This window comes from Stegostoma tigrinum, chromosome 5, assembly GCF_030684315.1.
Source record: "Stegostoma tigrinum isolate sSteTig4 chromosome 5, sSteTig4.hap1, whole genome shotgun sequence".
Taxonomy (NCBI): domain Eukaryota; kingdom Metazoa; phylum Chordata; class Chondrichthyes; order Orectolobiformes; family Stegostomatidae; genus Stegostoma; species Stegostoma tigrinum.
The window spans coordinates 13,068,783-13,093,341 of record NC_081358.1 but is presented as its reverse complement, the minus strand read 5'-3'; the positions used below and the strand labels follow the sequence as shown (position 1 = coordinate 13,093,341).

General features: G+C 40.4%; 1 protein-coding gene across 1 annotated transcript in view; it reads right to left on the bottom strand.

Moving 5' to 3' along the window:
- ext1b (exostosin glycosyltransferase 1b) overlaps window positions 1-22,184 on the bottom strand; it is a 174,403-nt gene extending 152,219 nt beyond the window's left edge. The window contains exons 1-2 of the mRNA XM_048528949.2: window positions 22,010-22,184; window positions 20,297-21,279 (exon numbers count right to left, since the gene is read on the bottom strand). Coding sequence (XP_048384906.1) covers window positions 20,297-21,252 — 956 coding nt within the window. The 5' untranslated portion in view covers window positions 21,253-21,279; window positions 22,010-22,184. The remainder of the gene's footprint in view (window positions 1-20,296; window positions 21,280-22,009) is intronic.
- Window positions 22,185-24,559: the final 2,375 nt, after the last annotated feature.

Genomic DNA, 24,559 nt, shown 5'->3' with positions numbered 1-24,559 from the left:
CATGAAAAATTCATAACAAGCAGCTGTTGAAGTTATAGACAGCTAAAGTGAAGAAAACTCAGACTGATTCTTCAGCAATGCCCCTGCAATAAAACAGCCTTTAAACCTGAACGGAAGAAAAGATAAAAAACAACTTAACTATTACGCTGAACTTTGAAGGGAATTTTACAAAAAGGTTTTGCTTTGAAAGAGCAACATAGTAAATTTAGGAATTATTTAATCTAACCAAGAAATGCTGTCTGCAACACTAGATATAAAATTCTCTGTAAAATTAAAATACCACCCTGAAACAGAAAACAATTCATCGCTGCACAACCAACAGCTAGACTGCAGAAATTTACCACAATTCTTTGCAATGGTAACAAGCAGGATAAATAAAGGGGAAGCTGTGGACATATTTGGATTTTCAGGTGTTTGATAAAGTGCCACACATCACAATATTTAATAATAACATCCCTGGTACTCGACCAAGGATTAACTAAAGATGACAGAATTAAGGGGACATTTTCAGGATGGCAACCTGTAACTAGTGGAGTGTCAAACAGATGGTGCTGAGGTCTCATTTACAATATATATCAATGACTTGGGTGCGAAAAGTGAATTGCCAAGAGTGATGGCCAAATTTCTGGGTACCAAAAATAGGTAGGAAGGCAAGTGGTGAGGATGACACAGTCTGTACAGGGATATAGATAAAGCAATGGGCAAAAAATACTTGGCAGACGGAATATAGTGTGGAGAAGTCTGAGCTTATACACTACACATTATTTAAATGGAGAAAGACTGCAGAAAGTTGCAGAAGACGGATTTGCAAATCCTGATTATGAATCACAAGAAGCTAGCATACAAATTTAGCACATAATAAAAGAAAGGCAAATGGAATGACGGCCTTTATCTCAATGGAATGGAGTACAAAAGTATAGAGATTTTGCTAAAACTATAGAAGGCACTAGTCAGGCGACAGCTAGAATACTGTCAACAATTTTGTGCTCCTTATCTAAGGAAAGATATACTGATTACAGGCTTATATCAAATACGAAGGGACTATCTTCTGAAGATGAGCTGTGTAGACAGGCATGGTCTTGTTGGAATGAGGGGCAACCTTACGGATGCATAAAAGATTCTTAGAGTACTTCATAGGATAGATGCAGAAAGATTAGTCCTAGACAATTCTACAAGATGAAATAGAGGGCATAATCTCAGAATAAGAAGTCACACATTCAAGACAGAGATGAGGAGGAACCTCTCAGAGGGTTGTGTATCCATGGAGTTCTTTGACAGAGGGCTGTCATGGCTGGGTCACAGTCTATTCACAGCTGAGATAGACAGATTTTTTTAATCTGTGAGTGAATCGACTGCTACGGAGAAAAGGCAGGAAAGCAGAGTTGAGGATCATCAGTTCAGCCATGATGCCATTGAACATTGGAGTAGACTGACTGATCTACTTCTACTCATGTCTTATGGTCTTTTAGCTGCTAAACCTAGTTCAAGAACAGAACCGAACCAAACATTTTAAACAACAGAAATTCTACCTTTTAAGAAACAGTAACTATATCACAATTTTAAGGGGCTTCCACACCTCCGACTTGCTTCCAGATTCAATTCAAGATCTATCCAGAATCTTCAATGCTGCAGATTACAACCGGATGGGTGAGCACAGGGCACAAGTGGACTTCCGAGTGGAAAGTAGGAGTTCAGAAGTGAATTGTATACTTATGTTAGACCATAAGACACAGAAGTAGAATCAGGCCATTCAACCCATCAAGTTTGTTCCACCATTAAATCATGGCTATGTTTCTCAATCTCATTCTCCTGCATTCTCCATGTAAACCCTTGATCCCCTTACCAACCAAGTACCTATTTGTGCCTTAAATACACTCAATGACTTGGTTTCCTGTCCTCTGCAAAAATGAGTTCCACCGATTAACCATCTACTGGCTGAAGAAATTCCTCATCTCAGTTTTAAAGGTCTGTCTCTTCTCTGAGGTTTGTCTCAGTTCTAATCTGCTACGAGTGACATCTTCCCCAATTCCACTGTATCTAATTATTATGAAAGTTTCAATGGGATTTCCAAGCCCATCCTTCTAAACTCAAAGTATAGCCCCACAGACATCAACCACTCCCCATGTGACAAGCCCTTCATTCCCAGGATCATTCTTGTAAACCTCTTCTGCGCACCCTCTAATGCCAGCACGTCATTGCTTGGATTAGGTGCCCAAAACCACACTCCCCCTTTTCTGATGAAGGGTCTAGGCCCAAAACGTCAGCTTTTGTGCTCCTGAGATGCTGCTTGGCCTGCTGTGTTCATCCAGCTCCACACTTTGTTATCTATCATTCCAAATGCAACCTGACCAGAGCCTTATATAGCCCCAGTAGTATGTTTTTGCTCTTGTACTCTAGCTGTCTTGAACTGAATGCAAGCATTTTCCTGGCGGTCAACTGAACCTGTATGTTAACCTTAAGCAAAACCCGAATTAGGATTCCTAGGTCCCTTCGTACTTCAGATTTTGAACCCTTGCCCCATTCAGAAATGGGCCTACCTTCTGTTTTTCCTATCAATATGCATAACCTCACTTTCCCACGCTGTATTTCTGTGCCCAATCTCCTATCTAGTCCACGTTCTTTTATAGCCTCATTGCTTTCTCAATACCACCTGCACCTCCACCTATTTTGCCATCTGCAAACTTGGCAACAATGCCCTCATCCCTTCAACCAGATTGTTAATGCATAACATGACTTATTTTATATTACTAGCCAGTTTACCCTCATGCTTAATTTTTTTTTAAAAAGAAACATTATACTGTGCTGGTTTTTAGAGGCTTCCCAATCCTCTTGCTTCCCATTAATCTTCACCACATCATATACTTTCACATTTGCTTTTATGCTGTCCTTGGCTTCCCTCATCAGCCTTTTTTTGCCTTATCCTCCCTTTAATCTGCTTTTTCTTTGAGTTGAATTTCTGTTGTGCCTCCGAATTATCCCCCCTCAGAAACTCCTGCCATTGTTGCTCCACCGTCTTCACTGATAAGTGTCCCTTCTAAACAACTCTGGCAAGCCCCTCCCTCATGACTTTGCAGTTACCTTTACTCAATTGTAATACCTTTACAGCTGAATCCAGCTTCTCCTCCTCAAACCACAGGGTGAATTTTATCATATTACGGTCACTGGCCCCTTGGGGTTCCCTCACCGTTAAGTTCCCTAATCAAGTCTACCTTGTTACACATCACCAAATCCTGAATTGCTTTTTGCCACAAGTTGCTCCAAAAAAACCATCTTGTAGACATTCCACAAATTCCTTTTCTCGAGATCTGGTACCAACCCAATTTGCTAAGTCCACCTGCATACTACGGTCCATGATTATTCTGGTGGTGCTTTTCTTACAGGCCTTTTCTATTTCCTGACTTATTTTCTACTGTTAGGAGGCCTGTATACAATACCCAAAAAAGGTCTTTTTCCTTTTGCAGTTCTCCAACCCGAGGCACACAACTCTGCATCCTTTGGTTATATATCACTTCTTGCTATAAGTTGAATTCTATTTCCTACTGACAAGTCAACTCTAATCCCTCGGCCCATCTTCCTGTTCTTTCAATAGGATCTGTATCCTTGGATGTATAGTTCCTAGTACTGATACCCCTTGTAGCCAGGTCGCTGTGATACCCATAACACAGTACTGACCAGTTTCAATGTGTGCTATATTGCATGCAATTAAGTACAATACACTCAATCCTGCATCGACTGTTTCCGTTCTCAGCTGTCCCACATCTGCTGTTGAAGTTAGATTCTTGACCCTTCAATGAGACTTCCATGAGACCACCAGTTAACCTTTAAATTCTAGTGAAAGCAGGGCTAATTTGTATAATCTCACCTCAATTTAATCCTTGATGTTCAGGTGTCATTTTGGAAACCTACACTGTACTCCCCTCAAAGTCAATACATCCTCCCAAAGGTGCAATGCCCAAAGCTGCTCATGGTAATCAAAGTAGGGTCTAACCATGATATTGCTCAATTCTGCATCCTTTTGTCTAGTCCTCTAGACATAAAAGGCCAGTACTCCATTAGCCTGGTTGATTATTCTCTGCAACTGTTTGTAGCATTTTAAAAATCTATGCATGTAAACCCAGAAGTCTCTTTAGACATCTGCTGCATTTAATATCATACCACCTAGAAAGTACCCTGATCTATCCTTTTTCAGTCCAGAATAGTGTAAGCCAGTGTGAGGTTATCTGTCATCCAAGTGCCACAGTTTTGCCCATTCACACAGTCTATCAATTTTATGCTATCTACACTGTTGACAATGCCATGTAACTTTGCGTCATTAGAAAATTTGGACACACAAGTTTCAATGCCTTTATCCAATAACAGATCCTTGTTGGATAACACATCCTGCTAAATTAGTGATAGTAGGAATCTGTGGCTCTCTGTGAGCATGAAGGAAGATACTGCGACATCTTGGTCAGTAGATCAAACAACTGATGGAACCAAAGCTCCCTTAAAAATTCAGAGATAAAGAAAGTAACAGAATGACAGTAACAGAGAAACTTGGTGATTCAAACCAAGCCTGTGATTCATTACCAGTACGATTATGGTTAAACTCGAAGTTAGTTGAAAAAAATCTAACGAGGGAGGCAAACAAGCTTGGAAGTTGCTCAAGGTAATTATTTTCCAGAATAACTTTTGCTGTCAACTAAATTAATTTCAACCCTGTTAACAGCACTGAGGCTTCTTGTACAGTATAAAAAGAATTTGAATTTGACAGCATGATTTTGCCATGCCGGGTTACTAAACTAAAAATCATTTGGCATTGAAAGATATGTCTTACTATCTTGCTTTTTAATGTAGTCTTTTGTGATTGAAGGATTCCAAATAGTACAAAACAGACCAGGGGTTGAGCATAATGTTTAAATCGGGTTTTGCTGGTTTAAAAGAAATTTAAATATGTTCAGGCCATTTGGGATGCATAAATCTTCATAACACTAAAACAATGCCTTTCTACATGACCCCACCCCAAGCCCCCACCCCCCAAAAAAAATCAAAAACCGTATCAAATTTAGGAAGGGTGAGTGAAGTAGGCTACATTTGTGGCTAAGTAAATGAGGCTTCATTATACATAGGTTACTGTATACCCTGTACAAAAAATGCACTAAATACTAGGCAGACTCTTAACTTCCATGTTAAGTTCATTTGTAGGAAAAGAAGATTTTTCTAACACTAAAGGCTGCACATTTATAAAGCTGGTTCTTCTATGCAAGCAATCACTTTGATAAAGTCAGCAGATTGTTGACTGGTGGCTCTAATGTAGTTAGGCCATGACCAGAACATCTCTGCAGCTTTATTTTTATGATCAGCTGTTAAGGTCGAGGGTGACAATTGCACTGAAAAAAAGGAAATGACTTTTGTTTAAAATTGCTGTTGAATTTCTATCTAGTCATGAAAGTTTTCAATTTTGTTCATCCATTATTGTTAAATGACTAGCAAAACTATGGGGAAACAGCTACCAAAGACTGAACAGGTTCAGATTCTTTTCTCTGAACAAAAAAAGTGCTTTGATATGGTAAAAGTAGAAAGATTATTCCACTTTTGGGGAGAGCAGAGGAGTCCAAAACTCAAGGTAATAATGCAAGGTATCCCATAATAAATTTAAAACAAAATTCAGGAGAAAAACCTATTGGTCTAGAGAATGGTGAGAATGTGGAGTTTGACACCACACTGGGGAGTTGAGGTGCAGAGCTTAGATATACTGGAGGGGAAACTATATTAAAAAAATGAAGGAGGAATGGCTAGAAAATTATGCAAATATAATTGGGACAGTGAGGAAGAGGCTCATGTGGAGCCTTGTTCGAGTGAAGCTAAATCTCTCCACCAATCATTCTGTGCAATTCAATGTCAAGCAACAAAGCTTTCTAATCAATTTTGCATCACCATTTTCTAAATATTACTACATAAAAATAAATAAAAGATGCATGGTTAAAATTGTGTATTTTCAGTTTTATTAAACATATATATGCACAAAGATACAAAAACAGACAAATTGAAAAGAACCTTACAAATAAAAAACACTAGAGGCCAACATTTCAGCATCCATTAGCTGCTTCACTGGTTCCCCATGGAATGCAATACCCAAGACTGACAGCAATTGGCCTGCTCTCAGTCCACTCAATTTCACTTTTCAAGAAAGTGGGTATATCAAATCAAATTTGGTAGGATGCTTGCATTCTACACAACTTTATGTACTTGCCTACTTTTAGAACCAGGTCACAGAACATTTTGAACAATAGACCACAGTTCTTTTGGCAGTTTTCCCAATTGACGGGATTTATTTCAAGCTACATCTGGGCATTCCTCCAACCATAGAGCAGCACCCCCCCAACCAAGGGTAGGCAACTTGCTCCCACATTTCTGCCAATGCCACTACAAAGATGCTATTTGGAAAAACAGTTCCAGATACATTTGCCCTCTTATAAAAAGGTCATGAAGCATTCAGAACAGCCCAGTGCAGCCTTTGGCTCAGCTATCTTGAACAAAAATTAAGCAGTTTAGATTTCTAAACTGTCCTTCTGGACAGCTGAAACTCCCTCAAGTTTAGGGAGGGAACATGGACATATAAAACTAAAATAGTTTAATATATGCAATTCCTAATTTTTGGCAGAAGTGGAGATCACTTACAATTATTAACTACAGATGCATAACATTCCTTTACTCTTGCCAGTAGTGATTTTCTGGTCTCAACCAGTCTAATTGCCCCAAGAGAAAGTAAAGTATGTCCCTATATGGTAGAAGGAGAAAGGCAATGTATTTAAAATTCAGACTACACTTGGATTTTTAGAATAAGATTACAGAATAATACTGGCAAGTTTCTCACTTAGTGAATCATTCAAACAGCAAATTGCAGTTGATAGCCCATCTTTACTACATAATTGCTTCTGACATCAAGGTAGTATAAACAATTCCTGACATCTTCAGCAATGAAATGTTGTAACAATGCTAAGACTGAAAATATTCCGACTGCCAGCATCAGCTTGCGAAACTGCAATTTTTTTTAAAAAAAGGTTTGGTGATCATTTTATTCGAACCATAGAAGGTAATGGTGTGTTTCTAGGAACTTTCTGTCTCAAAACAATGAAAGCTCATGGCAGACCCACAAATACAACTTTGAATTGTGAGCATGTAGTAACATCAAAACAAATGGTCGCTACTGCAAGTGCAATTGCATGAATCACACATTTCGGCAGTTCCCTACTGTCAAATTCACCACACTATAAACAGGACAGGTTTGCCTAAAAACTCGAACAAACGATCCAGTATGTTCAAGAACTGAAAAATAATTTTAAAAGTATCTTAAACTTGACTTCCAGACAGTAAGAACAGCCAATGCAGGTGTCAAAGATAATACAGTGTAGAGCTGGAGGAACACAGCAGGCCAGACAAGCAGAGGAGCAGTAAAGCTGATGTTTCGGGTCAGGACCCTTCTTCTGAAGGTTTAGAATAAGAAAAAAGTTCATTTTTATAAATATAAAAAAAACTGTACTGTTGCAAGACAAAATCATCTATGGCAAACGTAGAGTGGATGAGGGTAAAACTTGATAGCTTGTTAACATTACAAACTATTTGAGGCCCAACATTTTGACAGCGCAACTTAATTCAGATTTTTTGAAAGAAAACAATAAATTGTATGAATAGTAGCTATTTGGACATGCTCATTACTGAACTGAGAAAGAATTGGAACAAGAGAAGTGGCGAAGGTCAGGGTGTACAACAAAACAAAACGGAACCGTTTAAACACAACTAGGAATTAAGCAACAAGTGAAATTTACACAATGGAACTGATTCAGGTTTCATTATAATCCATCAAAAATTTGTAAATGCCAAATTTACATGAAATTGATTTAATTATATTCAGCCAATACTTTTAAATGAATGTTAACTTGACAAACTGAATCCATCAAACGAAGGATGAAGAAAGATAAATTTTACCAGAAGTTTGCAAAGATAACCTGTTGAGTTATCCTTTTCTCTGAGACAGGTTTGATTATTAGTTTTAAAATTTTAAATGTTATTAGCATTTCAAGAAAATGTACCTTAATGATGCTAAAAACAAAAATGAATCATGAAAATATTTGTTCGATTGTAAAGACAATACAAGAAGGGAAAACCTTTGTTGTGAGACATTTTGGTTCCAAAATTTATGAACAAGTTAAAATACCAAATAAAAGTTTCAAGTACAGAACTTAAAATCTATTGTAAATACAAGATTACCGTTATATGCATGCTCAAGGAACACCACGATTGACAGTTATTGGAAAAATGCAGCAAATTGGGAGAAATCTGGCAATATAATCAACGATCAAGTTTAAACCACAGTTACCAAATTTGTTATGACATAATAAAGCTATGTTCTCTCTTTTAAAAAAAAATGCTATACTTCAGAACTGACAAATATTGATTTCATACCAAACTTCAGGTTTTCACAAGTAGGACAAATATTGTTTTCTTTCCACGCAGTTCCTATAACTCAATTGAGCAACCTTCTCGAGCACTTTATAAAAAGAATGGACAAAAACATGGCAGAGGACATATAATGTGGAAAAATGTGAGGTTATCCGCTTCAGTAAGAGAAAGGGTTGTACACAGGTAGGAAAGTTAGATGCTCAAAAGGGATCCAGGCGTTCTTGCGAGAACGCTGAAAGCTAATATACAGGCGTAACAAGCTAGAAAGAAGGACAATGGAATGTTAGCCATTGTTGCAAGAGGATTTGAGTGCAGAAGCAGCGAGGTCTTGCCTCAATTGTATAACATGGTTTTCCAGGTGTGGTCAAACCATGTAAGTTTTAATCTCATCTCAGGAAGGATATTACCATCACATAGAGAGATTGTAAAAAAGGTTCACCAGACGTGTTCCTGGGAAATTAGTACTGCCATACGGACAGAAATTGGGCAAACAGATTGCATTCAGTAGCATTTCGAAAAATGACAGGTGATCTCACTGAAACCTACAAAATATTTAAAGGGATAGGCGAGATAGATGCAGGCAAGATGCTCAGACTCTAAAACTAGGGGTACAATTTACAAATAAGGAGAAAGCCATTTAAGTCCAGGATAATAAGAAATTACATTGTTCAACGCTTGGAATTCTTTAACACATATGGCTGCGGACGTTCAGTCTTTGAGTATGTTTAAGATAGAGACTAATATATTTTTCAATGCCAAAGGCATATATGGTTCTGTGAATCTGGTGAATAAAAGGTTTTGAAATATTTAATCAGTCATGATTGTATTAAATTGCAGACACATTCAACAGACCGAATGGCCTATACCTGTTCCTATGCTCCTATATAATAAATTGAAAAGGTGATAAAAATAATTGATCTGGCATATTTACAGTGAACTAGCCTAAACACTTCCATTAGATCAAAGTTCAATCCTCTAGCAATGTCTGATTAGTGGGATAATAAATCATAATTCAGAGAAATAATTCTATCACAGTTCTTAAAGTGAGATGTTTGGAGCTTAGAAACTTGAGGAAAACAGAAATAAGCCCACGTTTATAATGAAATCCACCTAAGCAAATTATCACTATTTGCTCCTCTCCACCAATAGAAACAGTGTTGCAGGAGGTTGTAGTGGCCATTTCCTTTTTCAATGTAGGGTTAGACAGTTCAGGTGAGATTGATAAGAAATGTATGTAGATAAATCTTTATTGGAAGTTTACTATATATAAAACTTCAATATTTAAGCAAGTCAAAAAGTGCATTTTCAGGGAAAATTCATCATTTTTATTGCATGCATTCAGGCGCAGCTTCAATTTGAGTGAAATGGAATCCAAGAATCAAAATTAATTCCTCCATCTAGTGAGGGACATAAACACCCTATTTTTTTTTCTAAGAACAGAGAGTTTACCCAATATTATATCTCATTTACAGCAAAACAAGTTAACTGATCACAAGAAAACCATACATTGTGGCTAAGATATCCATCTAGATCATTTGTCAAAAACTGTGACATATTTTAAAACATTTAAAATCACTTGTGCTAATAGATTTATATTTGACTTGAATTGGTACAAATTCTGTTTAACATTATAAATGCAATATGTCATTTGTTGTATGTAAACCATTGCCCAGTATCAACATTTTTTCCTAAGAAATTTGAATAAACTATGCATTTTGAACAGGTTTTAAGCATTTTTAAACTCACATTTATAGCTTTCTCCTAGTTCTGACTTCAAAAAAACTTGTAAAGTCTCGAAGTAGTCCAAGATGAAAACGGAGTGGCTGAGAAGTCATAGAATTCTACAGCACAGAAACAGACCCCACGGTCCAACTAGTCATGCCAACCAGATATCTTAAGTTAATCTCATCCCATTGCCCAGCAGCTGACCCATATCCCTCCAAATGCTTTCCATTCATTCACCTCCCCAAATACCGCTTAAATATTGTTAACGTCCTGGATGGGAGTTTGCTCGCTGAGCTGGAAGGTTAGTTTTCAGACGTTTCGTCACCATTCTAGGTAACATCATCAGTGAGCCTCCGACGAAGCGCTGGTGTTATGTCCCGCTTTCTATTTATCTGGTTAGGTTTCCTTGGGTTGGTGATGTCATTTCCTGTTCTTTCTCTCAGGGGATGGTAGATTGGCTCCAAATCAATGTGTTTGTTGATGGAATTCCGGTTGGAATGCCATGCTTCTAGGAATTCTCGTGCATGTCTCTGTTTGGCTTGTCCTAGGATGGAGGTGTTGTCCCAATCAAAGTGGTGTCCTTCCTTATCTGTATGTAAGGATACGAGTGATAGTGGGTCATGTTGTTTTGTGGCTAGTTGATGTTCACCACACGTCACCACACACAACCAACTCCTCAACAAATGAATGATTTATTGTCACATATCTAGGGAGATAGTGAAAAGACATGTTCTGTCACTGCATCTAGCACCATTTTCAGTTACAAAAAAGAGAGAAAAGAACGCACACAACCAGTTCATTTTCATCAGCCAGAGTCCAAAACATGAACTTCGACAAGGTCCCTGTTTTGGGCCAACCACAGCCTGGAGCCCTCGGTCTGGGCACGTACACAACCACAGTTGCTGCCAAAATAGTCCATACTCCAGGCCTACTACAGCCATGACTGCATCCACCATCACTGCAGCCAACACCCCACTGTTGTTCCAAGAGGCAACATATTGAGCCTATAAGAAGTCACTGACAACACTGCTCCGGCCAACTCCATTCCAGTGAAATACCCACAATGAAAAAAATGGTCAAAAGCAGGAAAGCTCCAGAAAGAGATGATGTTGAGATATCAGAAAGAGGAGTCAATCCAAAATATCTGTTGAAGGTCTGATTTTAAGAAATACATATTAAATCGTTAATAGACTAAATTAGCGGTTAGTTTAAAAGGATCTCAGGAAGAGACCTTAAGTCAAGAAAAAAAAAGGATTGAACAAATCCATAAATTGTATCAAAATAAAACTATAGTAGCATAAAGATAGGAGCAGTAGTAGGCCAGTTGATCCTTCGAGCCTGCTCTGCTTTTCAACATTATCTTGGCTGATCATTGAGTTCATAACCTAATCCTGCCCTCTGCGCATATTCCTTGATCCCTTTAGCCATCAGAGCTACATCTTGAAGCTTCTTGAAAACACACCGTGTCAGAGACGTACAGCCCAGAAACAGCCTCTTTGGTTCTACTCTCCCATGCCAACCCAATAGCCTAAATTAATCCAGTCCTATTTGCGAGCATTTGGCCCATTTCCATTTAAAAATTTCCCAGTCAACCTGTTAGAATTTTATAGGTTTCTGAGATCATCCATCAGTCTAAGCTCCAGTGAATACAATCCTAACTGACTCAAACTCGCCTCGTATGTCAGTCTGTCATCCCAGGAATCAATTTGGTCAAACTTCAACGTACTTGCTCCACATCGTTCCTCAGGTTAGCACTGTTGCCTCACAGCACCACAGGCCCAGATTCAATTCCGCCCTTGGGCAACAGTCTGTGGGGAGTTTTCACATTCTCCTCATGTCAGCATGTATTTCCACTGGGTGTCCCATTTCCTCCCACAGTCCAAAGATGTGCAGATTAGTTGGACTGGCCAAGATAAATTGCCCATAGCATTCAGGGATGTTTAGGTTAGGTGCATTAGCCATGGCTAATGTATGGGTTATAGGGAAAGGGTAGGGAGATGGGTAAGGGTGGGATGCTGTTCAGAGGGTTTCTGTGAACTTGTTGGGCCAAATGACCTTTTTCCCACACTGTGGAGATTCTGTGTGTTTGAAAGAGAGAGATTAGGAGACCAAAACTGCACACACTATTCCAGGTGTGGCCTCACCAATGTACGGCATAACCGCAACAAGACATCCTTGTTAGTATATTTAAACCCTAACACTGTGAAGGGCAAAATATAGTTTGCCTACTGTATTCCTTGCTGCACCCATGCACTTATTTCAGCAGCTGGTCTTCAATGACACCCAGCTCTTGTTGAACACTCCCCTCTCTAAACTTACAGCCATTCAAGTAAGAATATGCCTTCCTATCTTTTTACCTCTACTGAAGTGGATAACCTTATATTTAGAGATAATGGGAACTGCAGATGCTGGAGAATCCGAGATAACAGTGTGGAGCTGGATGAACACAGCAAGCCAAACAGCACTGCTTGGCCTGCTGTGTTCATCCAGCTCCACACTTTGTTAACCTTATATTTATTCACTTTATACAACACCTGCCACGCATTTGCCCACTTATTCAGCCAATCCACATCACACTGCAATATCGCTGCAGCCATCTCATAGTTGATCCATCTGATTAAAGATACGCCAAATAGCTTTTGTTGTTATATGGGAAAAAGGTTAAGTATTTCTACTTATTTTTGTAATATGACCATTTCCAAGACACTGAAGCAGCACAGAGCTTTGCCAAAAAGAGTACCTCTTCCAGGTATTCAGATACAATGGATGCCCGAAAAACTGGGTCAGAAGACGCCTATTACAGGAACGATACCTGGAAGATACTACATGCCCCTACAGACTCATCATGCTTCCTTACATCAGGAACACACCTGAACTGACCACATGACTCAAAGAACAAAAGAAAGAATAAAGAAAATACAGCACAGGAACTGGCCCTTCAAGCCTGCGCTGATCCAGAAACTCTACCTAAACCAGTCGCTTATTTTCCAAGGATCTGTATCCCTCTGCTCCCTGCCCATTCATATATCTATCTAGGTATATCTTAAATGACGCTATCGTGCCCGCCTCTACCGCTTTCCTTTCCAGGCTTCCACCACTCTACGCATAAAGAACTTTCCACGCATATCCCCCTTCAACTTTTCCCCTCTCACCTTGAAATTGTGACCCCCTAGGAATTGAGTCCCCACTCTGGGGGGAGAAAAGCTTCTTGGTACCCACCCTGTCTATACCTCTCATGATTTTGTAGACCTCAATCAGGTACCCTCCCCTCCCACTCAACTTCCATCTTTCTAATGTAAATAATCCTAATCTACTCAACCTTTCTTCATAGTTAATGCCCTCCACACCTGGCAACATGGTGAACCTCCTCTGCACCATCTCCAGATCATCCACATCCTTTTGGTAATGCGGCAACCAGAACTGTACGCAGTATTCCAAATGTGGTCAAACCAAAGTCTTATACAACTGTAACATGACCTGCCAACTCAATGTCCCATCTGACGAATGAAGGCATGCCATATGACTTCTTAACCACTCTATCCACCTGTGTTACCACCTTCAGGGTACAATGGACCTGAACACCCAGATCTGTGTAATTTTCCCCAGGGCTTTTCCAATTACCGTACATTTCGCTCTTGAATTGGATCTGCCAACATGTATCACCTAGCAATTGCCTGGATTGAACTCCATCTGCCATTTCTCTGCCCAACTCTCCAATCTATATTCTTCTGCATTCTCCGACAGTCCTCTTCCCTATCTGCTACTCCAATCTTAGTGTCATCTGCAAGCTTGCTAATCAGACCATCTATACCTTCTTCCAGATAAATTATGTATTTCACAAACAACAGTGGTCCCAATATGGATCCCTGTGGGTCGCCACTGGTCACAGTTCTCCATTTTGAGAAACTCCCTTCCACTACAACTCCCCATCTCCTGTTGCCCAGCCAGTTCTCTATCCATTTACCTAGTACACCCTGGACCCTATGCTACTTCACTTTCTACATCAGCCTACCATAGGGAACCTTATCAAACATCTTATTGAAGTCCATGTATATGGCATCTACAGCCCTTCCCTCATCTATCAACTTTGTCACTTCCTCAAAGCTCGAGGAACAACTCCTACAACCACTGGGCAGAGTAGCATACAAACCCACATCAACCCTATGACAACTGTTCACCCAAACCAAAGACCCACTACGGACAGGACCAATGTCATAGACAAGATTCCCTGCAGAGACTGTGACAAACACTATAATCGAACAAACAGGAAGGAAATTATTTTGGATACACGAACATCAATCGGCTACAAAAAGACATGTCCAATACTCATCTCTATCCACATGGATAAAGAGAACCACCAATCCAACTAGGACAAGCTAAGCAGAGACAAGCACAGGAATTCCTAGAAGCAAGGTACTCCACAAAGAAAGCCACCAATAAACACAGAGCTCGACCCCATATACACTCCACTCTGAAGGAATATCAGAAGTGAGGTAATCTAGCTCAACAGACTCCAGACTTTAAATAACAAACAGGAAAACAGAACGGTGCTTCATTGGAGGCTGCAGCGATGATGTTACCCAGCATGGTAACGAAACATCTGAGAAACAACAAACTAGCTCAGTGAGCCAACCAACTGTAAACATTCACAAGCTGAGCTGCAAACTTACTCTGAAACCTTATGACCATTTCAAATAGTTGTGTAGCCTAGCAAAATGTTTTGCTTTCAAGAATAATAAACTTTTGCATTCTTTTATTAAAAGAAAATTGCACCTATTCATAAGAGGTTGCCAATGGCTGACAATCACATTAAAAGAAAAAAGGAAAATAAAAATTAAGCAGTGTCTGCTGACACACATAACTGTGGGCAATTGCATATGTTCACATTCGATTGAGGACACTCAAAGCAGTGAGAGAGAATGAGAAGCATGGGGGTCTCCCCTCACCCTGTTCCTTGCTCAGTCTTTTACATGCCCTCATCTATTAATACACATGGGGAATAGCACGCATGCTCCGCCTGTCAGTAAACGCAGCCAAAATCTTACGCTGAATCAAGCTGGGTTTCACTCTGGAATCTGACTTGTCCAATATTTCAATCAGCTGGGATCATAAAATTTGTTGTGTGTTTGGAAGTACAACTAAAACAAAATGAGATGTCATTTAAAAAACTGCATATATTTTATTATTCTGGATCAAACAATTCCAGATAAGGAAACTGAAGTTGTGTACTCTGTTACTAATCACCAGTTTTACAAGTATAATGTGCTTTTCCAATAAAATTTTATGACATAGTTCAGACAGTGATTCCCAAATACACTGTAGAAGTCAACGTATAATGCAACTACTCATTAAGTTAGCTTCATCTCTCAGTTCAAGGTTCATTCCAAAATGTGCACGTTTGGAACTTGGCGTCATGTTTCTAAAAAGATCAAAATCCTTGACTTAAATTTATACAAGCTGAGGTGGCAAAAACTGTCAATGCATTCTGCAAAGTAGCTCCAGGACACTTACTCCCTTGTATTAAAAAAATCTGAGACAAGATATGCATTACACTTTTATAACTGGGAGCATAGATTGCAAATTTGATCACAAAGGAAAGATGGTGAAGTTCCAAAGTTTTAAGAGGCTGTTCTATTGAAAGTTTCTGGCAAATTGAAACAGTTTGTAATTTGAAGATATGTCAACTTTTCAGTGTATAGAATAAGGATTCAAAAGGAAATGCACGAGCAAATTTCTATGAGCCCGAAAAACGCAAAAATATTGCCCCTCCAAGCATTCAAGCTTTGACCGTCGTAGAGGAGCACTGCACATATATAACCACACATGCAAAAATTTCCCTTGGACAATTTAAGTCATGCAGTCTAAATGGAGCTACTGCCTGGCTGTAGCCTATATTCCATCTGAGACTGGTGAATGAAGTATAAATGCAGCAAAGAAGCCCAGTGTCAGCAAGCTCCTTCGATTTGAACTACATTTCCCTATAATACTCAAGAAGTAGAAATTTACCTAAGTTGAAGCCATTGACAACCCCATACAATACTTAGCCTTTCCATTACTTCCATAACTGAAATTTTATACACATTCAACTTCACGTGTAATGAACACACAGCTCCTTTCTTTTCTTGACAAAGCTTTAGGTAAACTCTCTGGGTTTCCATTAATGTACTTTTCAATCAAAATGCAAGTTTATAACTGTGTGTGACAGGCAAAAACTCTGATCAACTGTCTCAATTTTAACTTCAAATCTGGATCAGTTGCAGAGTATCTGTCATAAACACATTCTGCAGAATACCTAAATGTTTGTGGATTAATTATTGAACCAGTATGGAAACTTCATTTTTTATTATATGGCCCATATTATTGTACTTATCTACAATTTTTTAAAAACTGTTTTAAATGAAACAACAGGAAAACTGTCAGAATAGGATTGATGGATTACAATGGTTGTTACAAAGGAACATATACATTTTGGTATGGAAAGAATATGTATATCACGCTGAGAAGATCACCACTGTAATTAAACACATACATAACGATTCAAGACAAAATCATAAGAATAATGCTGGTTTTTATTTCCAGAGGCACCCATAAAAATAAAAAGCATAGTGAAAGTAGGAAAGCGAATACAAATAAGCTGTCGTTTTTACATGAAAAGAACAAGCAAGAGAATTTGCAACCAGGCCCTCAATGTCATACTTGTACTAGAATAAACAATTGTTCTATTATAACACCACCTAAGAAGCACCTCATAATTCAGCATTTATCACACATGCTCCTTATGAAAGGAACACGCCATAAAGTAGGGAGGTCTAAATTCACAGTGATCTACTGTAGAGGTCCTCCTTCATATATCAGAAATAAAGGACTTGCATTTATGATACAGCTTTGCTCACCACGTGTGTTCTAAAGTGTTTCACAATCAATGAAGGTAGTCATAGAGTCAAACAGCATGGAAACACGGCCTTCGGCCCAACTCACCCATAACACCCAGATTGTCTACAACTGAACAAGTTCCAACATGTGGAGCTGGATGAACACAGCAGGCCAAGCAGCATCTTAGGAGCACAAAAACTGAAGTTTCAGGCCTAGACCCTTCATCAGAAAAGGGGGATGGGGAAAGGGTTCTGAAATAAATAAGGAGAGAGGGGGAGGTGGATCGAAGACGAATAGTGGAGAAGATTGATGGACAGGAGACAGACAAGGTAAAGGGGCGGGAACGGAGCCTGTAGAGGTGAGTGTAGGTGGGGAGGGGATAGGTCAGTCTGGAAAGGACGGACAAGTCAAGGGGGCGGGATGAGGTTAGAAGGTAGGAAATGGAGGTGCGGCTTGAGGTGGGAGGGGGGGATAGGTGAGAGGAAGGACAGGTTAGAGAGGCGGGGACGAGCTGGACTGGTTTTGGGATGCAGTGGCGGGGGAGGGGAGATTTTAAAGCTGGTGAAATCCACCTTGATAGCATTGGGCTGCAGGGTTCCTAAGCGGAATATGAGTTGCTGTTCCTGCAACCTTCGGGTGGCATCGTTGTGGCACTGCAAGAGACCCAATATCTTCTCCTCTATCCATCTTCGATCTGCCTCCCCCTCTCTCCCTATCTATTCCAGAACCCTCTCCCCATCCCCCTTTTCTGATGAAAGGTCTAGGTCTGAAACATTAGCTTTTGTGCTCCTAAGATGCTGCTTGGCCTGCTGTGTTCATTCAGCTCCACACTTTATCTCGGATTCTCCAGCATCTGCAGTTCCCATTATCTCTGAACTAGTTCCATTTTCCGGAGTTTGGCCCATATCCCTCTAAACCTTTCCTACCCATACACCCATCCAAATATCTTTTAAGTGTTCTAATTGTATTCACCTCTATCACTTTCTCTGGTAACTTGTTCCATACACACCACCCTCTGCATGAAAAAGTTACCCCTTAGAGCCCTTTTAAATCTTTCCCCTCTCACCTTAAAAACCTAGGGGATTTTACCTATAGTTTTGGTCTATCCTACCCTGGGGAAAAGATCATGGTTATTCACCTACGTCCCTCATGATTGTATAAACCTCAAAATCATCCCTCACCATTCTATACAGGGGGAAATCCCAGCCTAACATTATAACGCAACTTAGCACAGCAACTAAATCATGCACACAAGATTCCTAGAACAATGATATAAATGATTAAGCAAGGTCTTTTAGTCACACTGCAATAATTCCACTGTTACTGTTTGATATACGCCATAGGACGTATCAACATTCAGTTGAGGGTACAGATGGGATTTTCATTTTAATGAAAGTACTTCTAGCAGTACACAACACTAATGCATTTTGAGCATGCTGTTAAGTAATTTAAGTATACAAAACATTCCAACACTATGCGCACAATCTCCTTTCTCAGGAATATCAGGAGATGAAACGCTGGCAATAATATTTATGAATCAAGTTAAACTATTTAGATGTAAAGTAATAAAGCTTTGTTACAGATGAAATTCATGTATTTATAGATTTTAATTTCATAAAATTTCACACAAATAGTAGTACTAGAATCCACTTTGTTCAAGAATCCATGTGCCTCTAATAGGATTATGCAAGGAGGAGACAGTCTAGACTGCTCTTCACATGCCAATATCGACTTTAATTCAGAAATATAGCCCACACTCAGCAAAAGCCTTTTATATTTTTATGACTTCAAACTGGCTATATGACACATGGCAATATGTCTGCAATAGCAGCCGATATAAACTTTACAAATATAATATTAAAACAAGGCAATAAAAGATCAAACAGAACACATTCAATTCCATTAGCCATTTACAGATTGCACAAGCAAAATGCTTAACCCTTTAAATCTTTGTCAGAAATCTGAAAAAGTATTGCAAAATGTTTGAATACAATGCTTCCAATTTACAAGTGGGAGGGGTTAGTATTTCCATGGTAACAAATCTATATACAAAATAACAGCAGAACTTCAAGCAATCATATTGCACTCACTTTTGAAACATTAGGGAAATTATCCATCAATTCTTTCCAACTTGAACATTTGCTATCCAGGAAAAAGCTGATAAAGCCAATTAGAACTTCTATTAAAATGTAGGTCAGGAGAAAAATAAAATATTACATCTTTTGTGAAATTTCTTATTGGATACGCAAGGTGTTTAGAAACTGCAGATTGCCAGCTTCTCTTCAGGTTTAGAGTCATTCGCATGCAGTGACTGGGAGAATGTAATGCAAAGCATTCCTGACACCCCTTGGCTAAATTGTGATCAACAAAAGCCCCATGACTACAGGAAAGTGTAAAAGCAACAAGAGCTTCAAGAAACAATTTTTCATTAAAAAGATAAAGAAAATTAACATCTCAAAACAATTAAGCAAAAACACTATTTCCAAAATGTTTTCCCCGAGAGCTCATCTGACGATATTCCATCTTCCACAAAAGATGCACCAGAATCCTAACTGTACTTACCAGTTTAATTGCCTTCAGAGAAGGCCAAAAATCTTGAAAGCATTAAAAAAATTCTCATAGGTCCTTTCAAAACTGAACAGGTTGGCAAAAAATAAGAATCATTACCAAGTGGAAAGAAAATCATTTTTGTATGAATTGGCCAGAGAGATATTTTGTTTGAAAACAAAACAATGAAATATAGCTCAATTAGAAACTTTTTTTAAAAAAGACTACTGCCCATGCTTCACTTCTGAACTATCAATAAAACTCAAAAATTCCAGTTCACAGATAACACAAGCAAAACTGTGTTTTAAACTTTACATCATGCTGTACCATGATTAGGCAAGCAGTTCACTGACCTGTAAGAAACTGATCGTTTATGTACACTTGTCATCCCACCACACAAAAACACCAGACAACAGTCATACCAATGCTCGTGAGGCCTCATACCTTCCCAATATCACAGTAAAGCTAGAACTCCATATCACAACAAAATCTACCATAAATTTGAAAGGAAACCTTCTACTGTAGGGCACAAAACATATTGTATGACTTTTATTAAGATGGTGTTTTTCCTACTGTCAAAGCAGCTCATTCCCAACATGATTCCTCTACCAACAAATGGAAATGTGACGTGGACCTACTACTCAGTCATTAAACCCGTACCTACCTTTTCCATGGATGAAGCAATTGTTTTTCTAAAATTAATATTTACCTTTCATATTCACTGTTGTCTTTGTCACAGCGGGCATCTTTATGTTTCTGCCAGTCTTTTCCATGTTTACAGGTCGTTAAGAGGACAATATCCTCTGCATTATGGACATGATATAAGGCATTCCTGGTATCAGAGCCAATGCCAGTCAAATACCTTTTCCCTTTAAATACCAGTAAGTACTTTCTCATAGGAGGGATGTTGTTGAAAAGCATATAACCCTTTTCTCCTCCGGTCCTTGGGTGCTCTTTAGAAAAGAGTGGTATGGAAACGTCAAAATTGCTCCTGAAATTTTCAGTACTGATGCTGGCTTTAGCTAACATCGCCTGGCCGATATCGAAGCCCAGGTCTTCCGTGTAATCGGGCCAAGTTCCCGAATAGAGATTAAAAATCAAATGGTTCCTGCCATTGTTCCACAAGTATAGACTCTGAACTTTAGTTTTTAGGTTATGTACGTACTGAGGCGAAAGCTGATCGCGATCTAAAGTGTCCAAACTTAGCACGAAGAGACAAGCCTGTCTCGGGTCCGAGGTATAGAACTTGGAGTTTTCGATGGCTGCCAGGATGTTTTGGTAACTCTCGGACGTTTTCTCCCCTTTCTGCTGCGGGTAGACGTAGACTTTGAAACCGTTTTTGTGACACAGAGAAAAGTCAAAGCAAGAGTCCATGCGGCACTTCTTACCCTTGTACACGCTGGTATTAATCTCCCTCTTGTGCCGGGGAGAGCCGCGTTGACTGAACTCCTCATTCTCGGGCTGGTCCCCGACCGAGAAACCCTGCAACGAGTTGGACCACTCAGGCCAGCGGTCGGGAGCCGACGGGGAGCCATCGGCCGCAGCCCACCGTCGGTTCTGCCTCCTCGCTGCGGACAGCCGCCCGATCCGCACTCCCGCCAGGTAGATGAGCAACAGCAGACCGGCGCCGGCTGACAGCAGAAGGTAGCGTTTTTTGGCCTGCATGTGTCCGATCGCAGAAGTCTGGCCGCACTGGGGGAGGAGAACCGGGAGAAGAGACCAAATCAGAAGCTGAGCCTCGGCGATCACCTCCAGTCCGCCATCTTCCTCCAGCCACAGAGCCCCGCACTGAATGAAAAAACTTCAACACCTTTTTCTTCTTCTTTTCCCAGATCCTGTTATTCCAGCGCATGTGGGCGATTTATTATGCCCTCCCGGTCTTTTTTTTTCCCCTTCACTCCAACCCCCCCTCCCTCCCCACTAACCAGCTCCCCCCACCAGGACGACGACTACTACGGCGTGGCATTGAAAGATGCAGCAGCAGCGGCGGCCGCCGCCGCCTCCTCCTCCTCCTCCTCCCCCTCCTCCCAGCGGCGGGGTCCTCCCGGCACTAACGGTCCGCCGCGCGCCAGCCACCAGAATGCGGGACCGGCGCGTTCTGGAATCCCGGCGTTCCAACTCCAACCGCCGCCGCAGCAACAGCAAACCTCTTCACCCCTCCCCTACCACCACCAGCGCCCACCCCCCGCCTCGCCCTTTGAAACTGCAGCCGCCCCCGCCCACCCTTTTCCTCCCGCAAATCCACGGGACTGCACCGGAGAAGGTGCAGCAGATCGAAGGCGCCGCTCCTTTCAGCCGACCCAGACAGGGAAAAAACAAACAAGAGGAGGGACCCGTTGTTCCGTGTCTTTGCGGGTTTGGCGATGGAAGGAGGGGGTGTGGGTAGGTGGGAGGTCGTCGGTTGAATGACGAGCTACGGCACCTTTACGGCCGGTTCCTGCCGGCGCCGCCGAACGCCGTGTGTGAGCTGCTCCGGCACCGCCGCCTGGACCCGGTGTTCATTGTCAATGCAACCCCCGGATGGATGGATGGACGGACATACAGCCGCTCATCCCCGCCAGAGTCGGAGCAGGGCCATTGGGCTGCGTCACTTCCTCACACACCCGCTGCGCCCAATGGGACCGTGAGTGGGTGGGGCCTAGATTCGGGTGTTCGGGGGGAAGCCCATGCTTGGGGAAGTGAGTGCTAGTTGCAGAATGGAGGGGACGATGGTGCGAATGCTAAACTCATTCAGCTTTCACCGCAGAACGACTGGCTCAGCTACCTCTGCGTGTTTTGCTGCTTATTTGGATCCTATTTTCAATATCAGGAAGCGGAATAGGGCTAATTGTTTCTGCCCCTTCATGTTCCATTAGTTAGCCAGTCTAATTCCGTTACAAATCAAAACTCTTCCCGTATCTACTTGTTTAATTTTTGAGGGGAGAGAATGTCTGTTCTTTTTTATTCTAAGCTCTGCTATGTGCATGGGAACGCATCCGCCTTGACGTGTTTCCACAGCTGCACTCCATCGATCCTCACTTCTTATGCAGACGACCCAGAACGGGTTAAACTTCACCAACAGCTGTTAAATCTAAACGTGAATGAAATTTGTGAGTTCAATCCAGGTTAGGAATGAGGTATTCCAATCCCATACAGTCTGAGTTAATAGGATGATCTGCATTATTTCATATTTGAAGTCCGATTATAATGTGTTAAATCAAGAAGAAAATGGCTGTAAAACTGTGACAAATTCAAGACTGCTTTGAATTATTGAGTCAACTCAGCTATATTTTCAGCATTCGAAAGATGCAGGGCAATTTATATCCAAATGAATACGTGGAAGATTTAATCCCTAATCTCTGTTGAATGAGTTTTTATCAACGGGAAGGTGCATACGAAAATGACAGTAAAACAGCTGTTGATCCACCAGTCAGGTTGCAATTGATTAAGATAATAAAGTGTGAAGCTGGATGAACACAGCAGGCCATGCAACATCTTAGGAGCACAAAAGCTGTCGTTTCGGGCCTAGACTCTTCCTCAGAAAGGGTTGATTAACTTTGCAATTGATTAACTTTTTTTAAAATCAGTGCTGCCCATCTACCACCAACTTCACCATCTCCTGGAACAGCGAAGAAAAGGTTAACTCAGGTGAAAAAAAACTCTGGAACGTTGCTCTCCGACCTTGAAAACGATCAAAACAAGTTGCAGCTTGATATAGGAGATATACTAATCACAGAACGCCTCGTTCCAAAGGTTAATGGCCCTTCGCAGAAAGAAACCGCACCCGATCACCAAACTGTGTATAAGGATAAAAAAAAGGCGGAGTCTCCATTTTTTAATTATGTGGGTGTCAAGTTAGAATTGGATTAGGTTCTGCACTATTGCCTTCCGTCGGAAGATACCTTTCCTGCACAACAACTAGGGCCACTACCATAAGTAGAACCACGTTTCAATGGTAATTTCAGAACGCAGAATAAGAGGACATTAGAAGAAAGAAGCTTATTAACAGTTCGCTGAATTTACCTTCAGCAAAATAAATCAAAACAGAAATTAAACGCTTTTTCACGTCAACTGGATGTCTCAAATGTGTGCAGTCAATGATGTACTCTTTTAAACTGTAGTCAGTAAATGATAAGATATCAGTTTGCGTTTAGGATTCTCGACGTCATGCATTCCTGAGTTAAACCACAATCTCAAGTGAAAACGCTGAAATGAAAGCAGATGGAAAGAAAAGGAGGGCGAAAGAAAAATAAAGGCTCCAAACGATTAGTTACAGAGCCAGAGTTAATAGAAGCTTGAGATTGGTTTGCCTACCTGCTGTTTCGCCAGATGATTCATGTTGCAGTGAAGAAGTGCTAAAACAAATAGCTTACAAAAAAAGGTTAAGTGCGAAACAGTTAGTTTATTTATGCCCAGGGATTCTGACTTCAAAATCTAAGTGTCTGAACGTAAGCAAGCCACACTCAAACATTGGCCCTTTTGCACTGTTCTTTAACTCCTGGGTTATAATACAATAGAACAATTTTCCTTTTATTCTTGGATAGCTTTGTTATTGATAATGAATAACAACAAGACTATAAAAGTACAAAGTCTGGGAGGGTGGTAGTGGTCGCTTTTTGTTCAACCTTTGGTGGTCTAATCTGACGGGGTGGGAACTACTGCTAGACATCTCTGGTAGGCGGTAGGAAACATAAAGATATTATTCTGATTTATGAAGGAAACCAGACAATCCGATTTCCTCGCCCAATGCCACGTTTCTTTTGTTTCGCGTTGTGAGGTTCTCTGACTAGAAGCAACCCAAACAATGCAGTCTGTGCTTAAATTTAGATTTTTTTTAAAAAATCGACTGTCTTTGGAAAATTTGGAGAAGATACAAGTTCCTAAACATCCTATATCAAACCACTATAATAAGATAATACAATGTGAGGCTGGATGAACACAGCAGGCCAAGCAGCATCTCAGGAGCACAAAAGCTGACGTTTCGGGCCTAGAC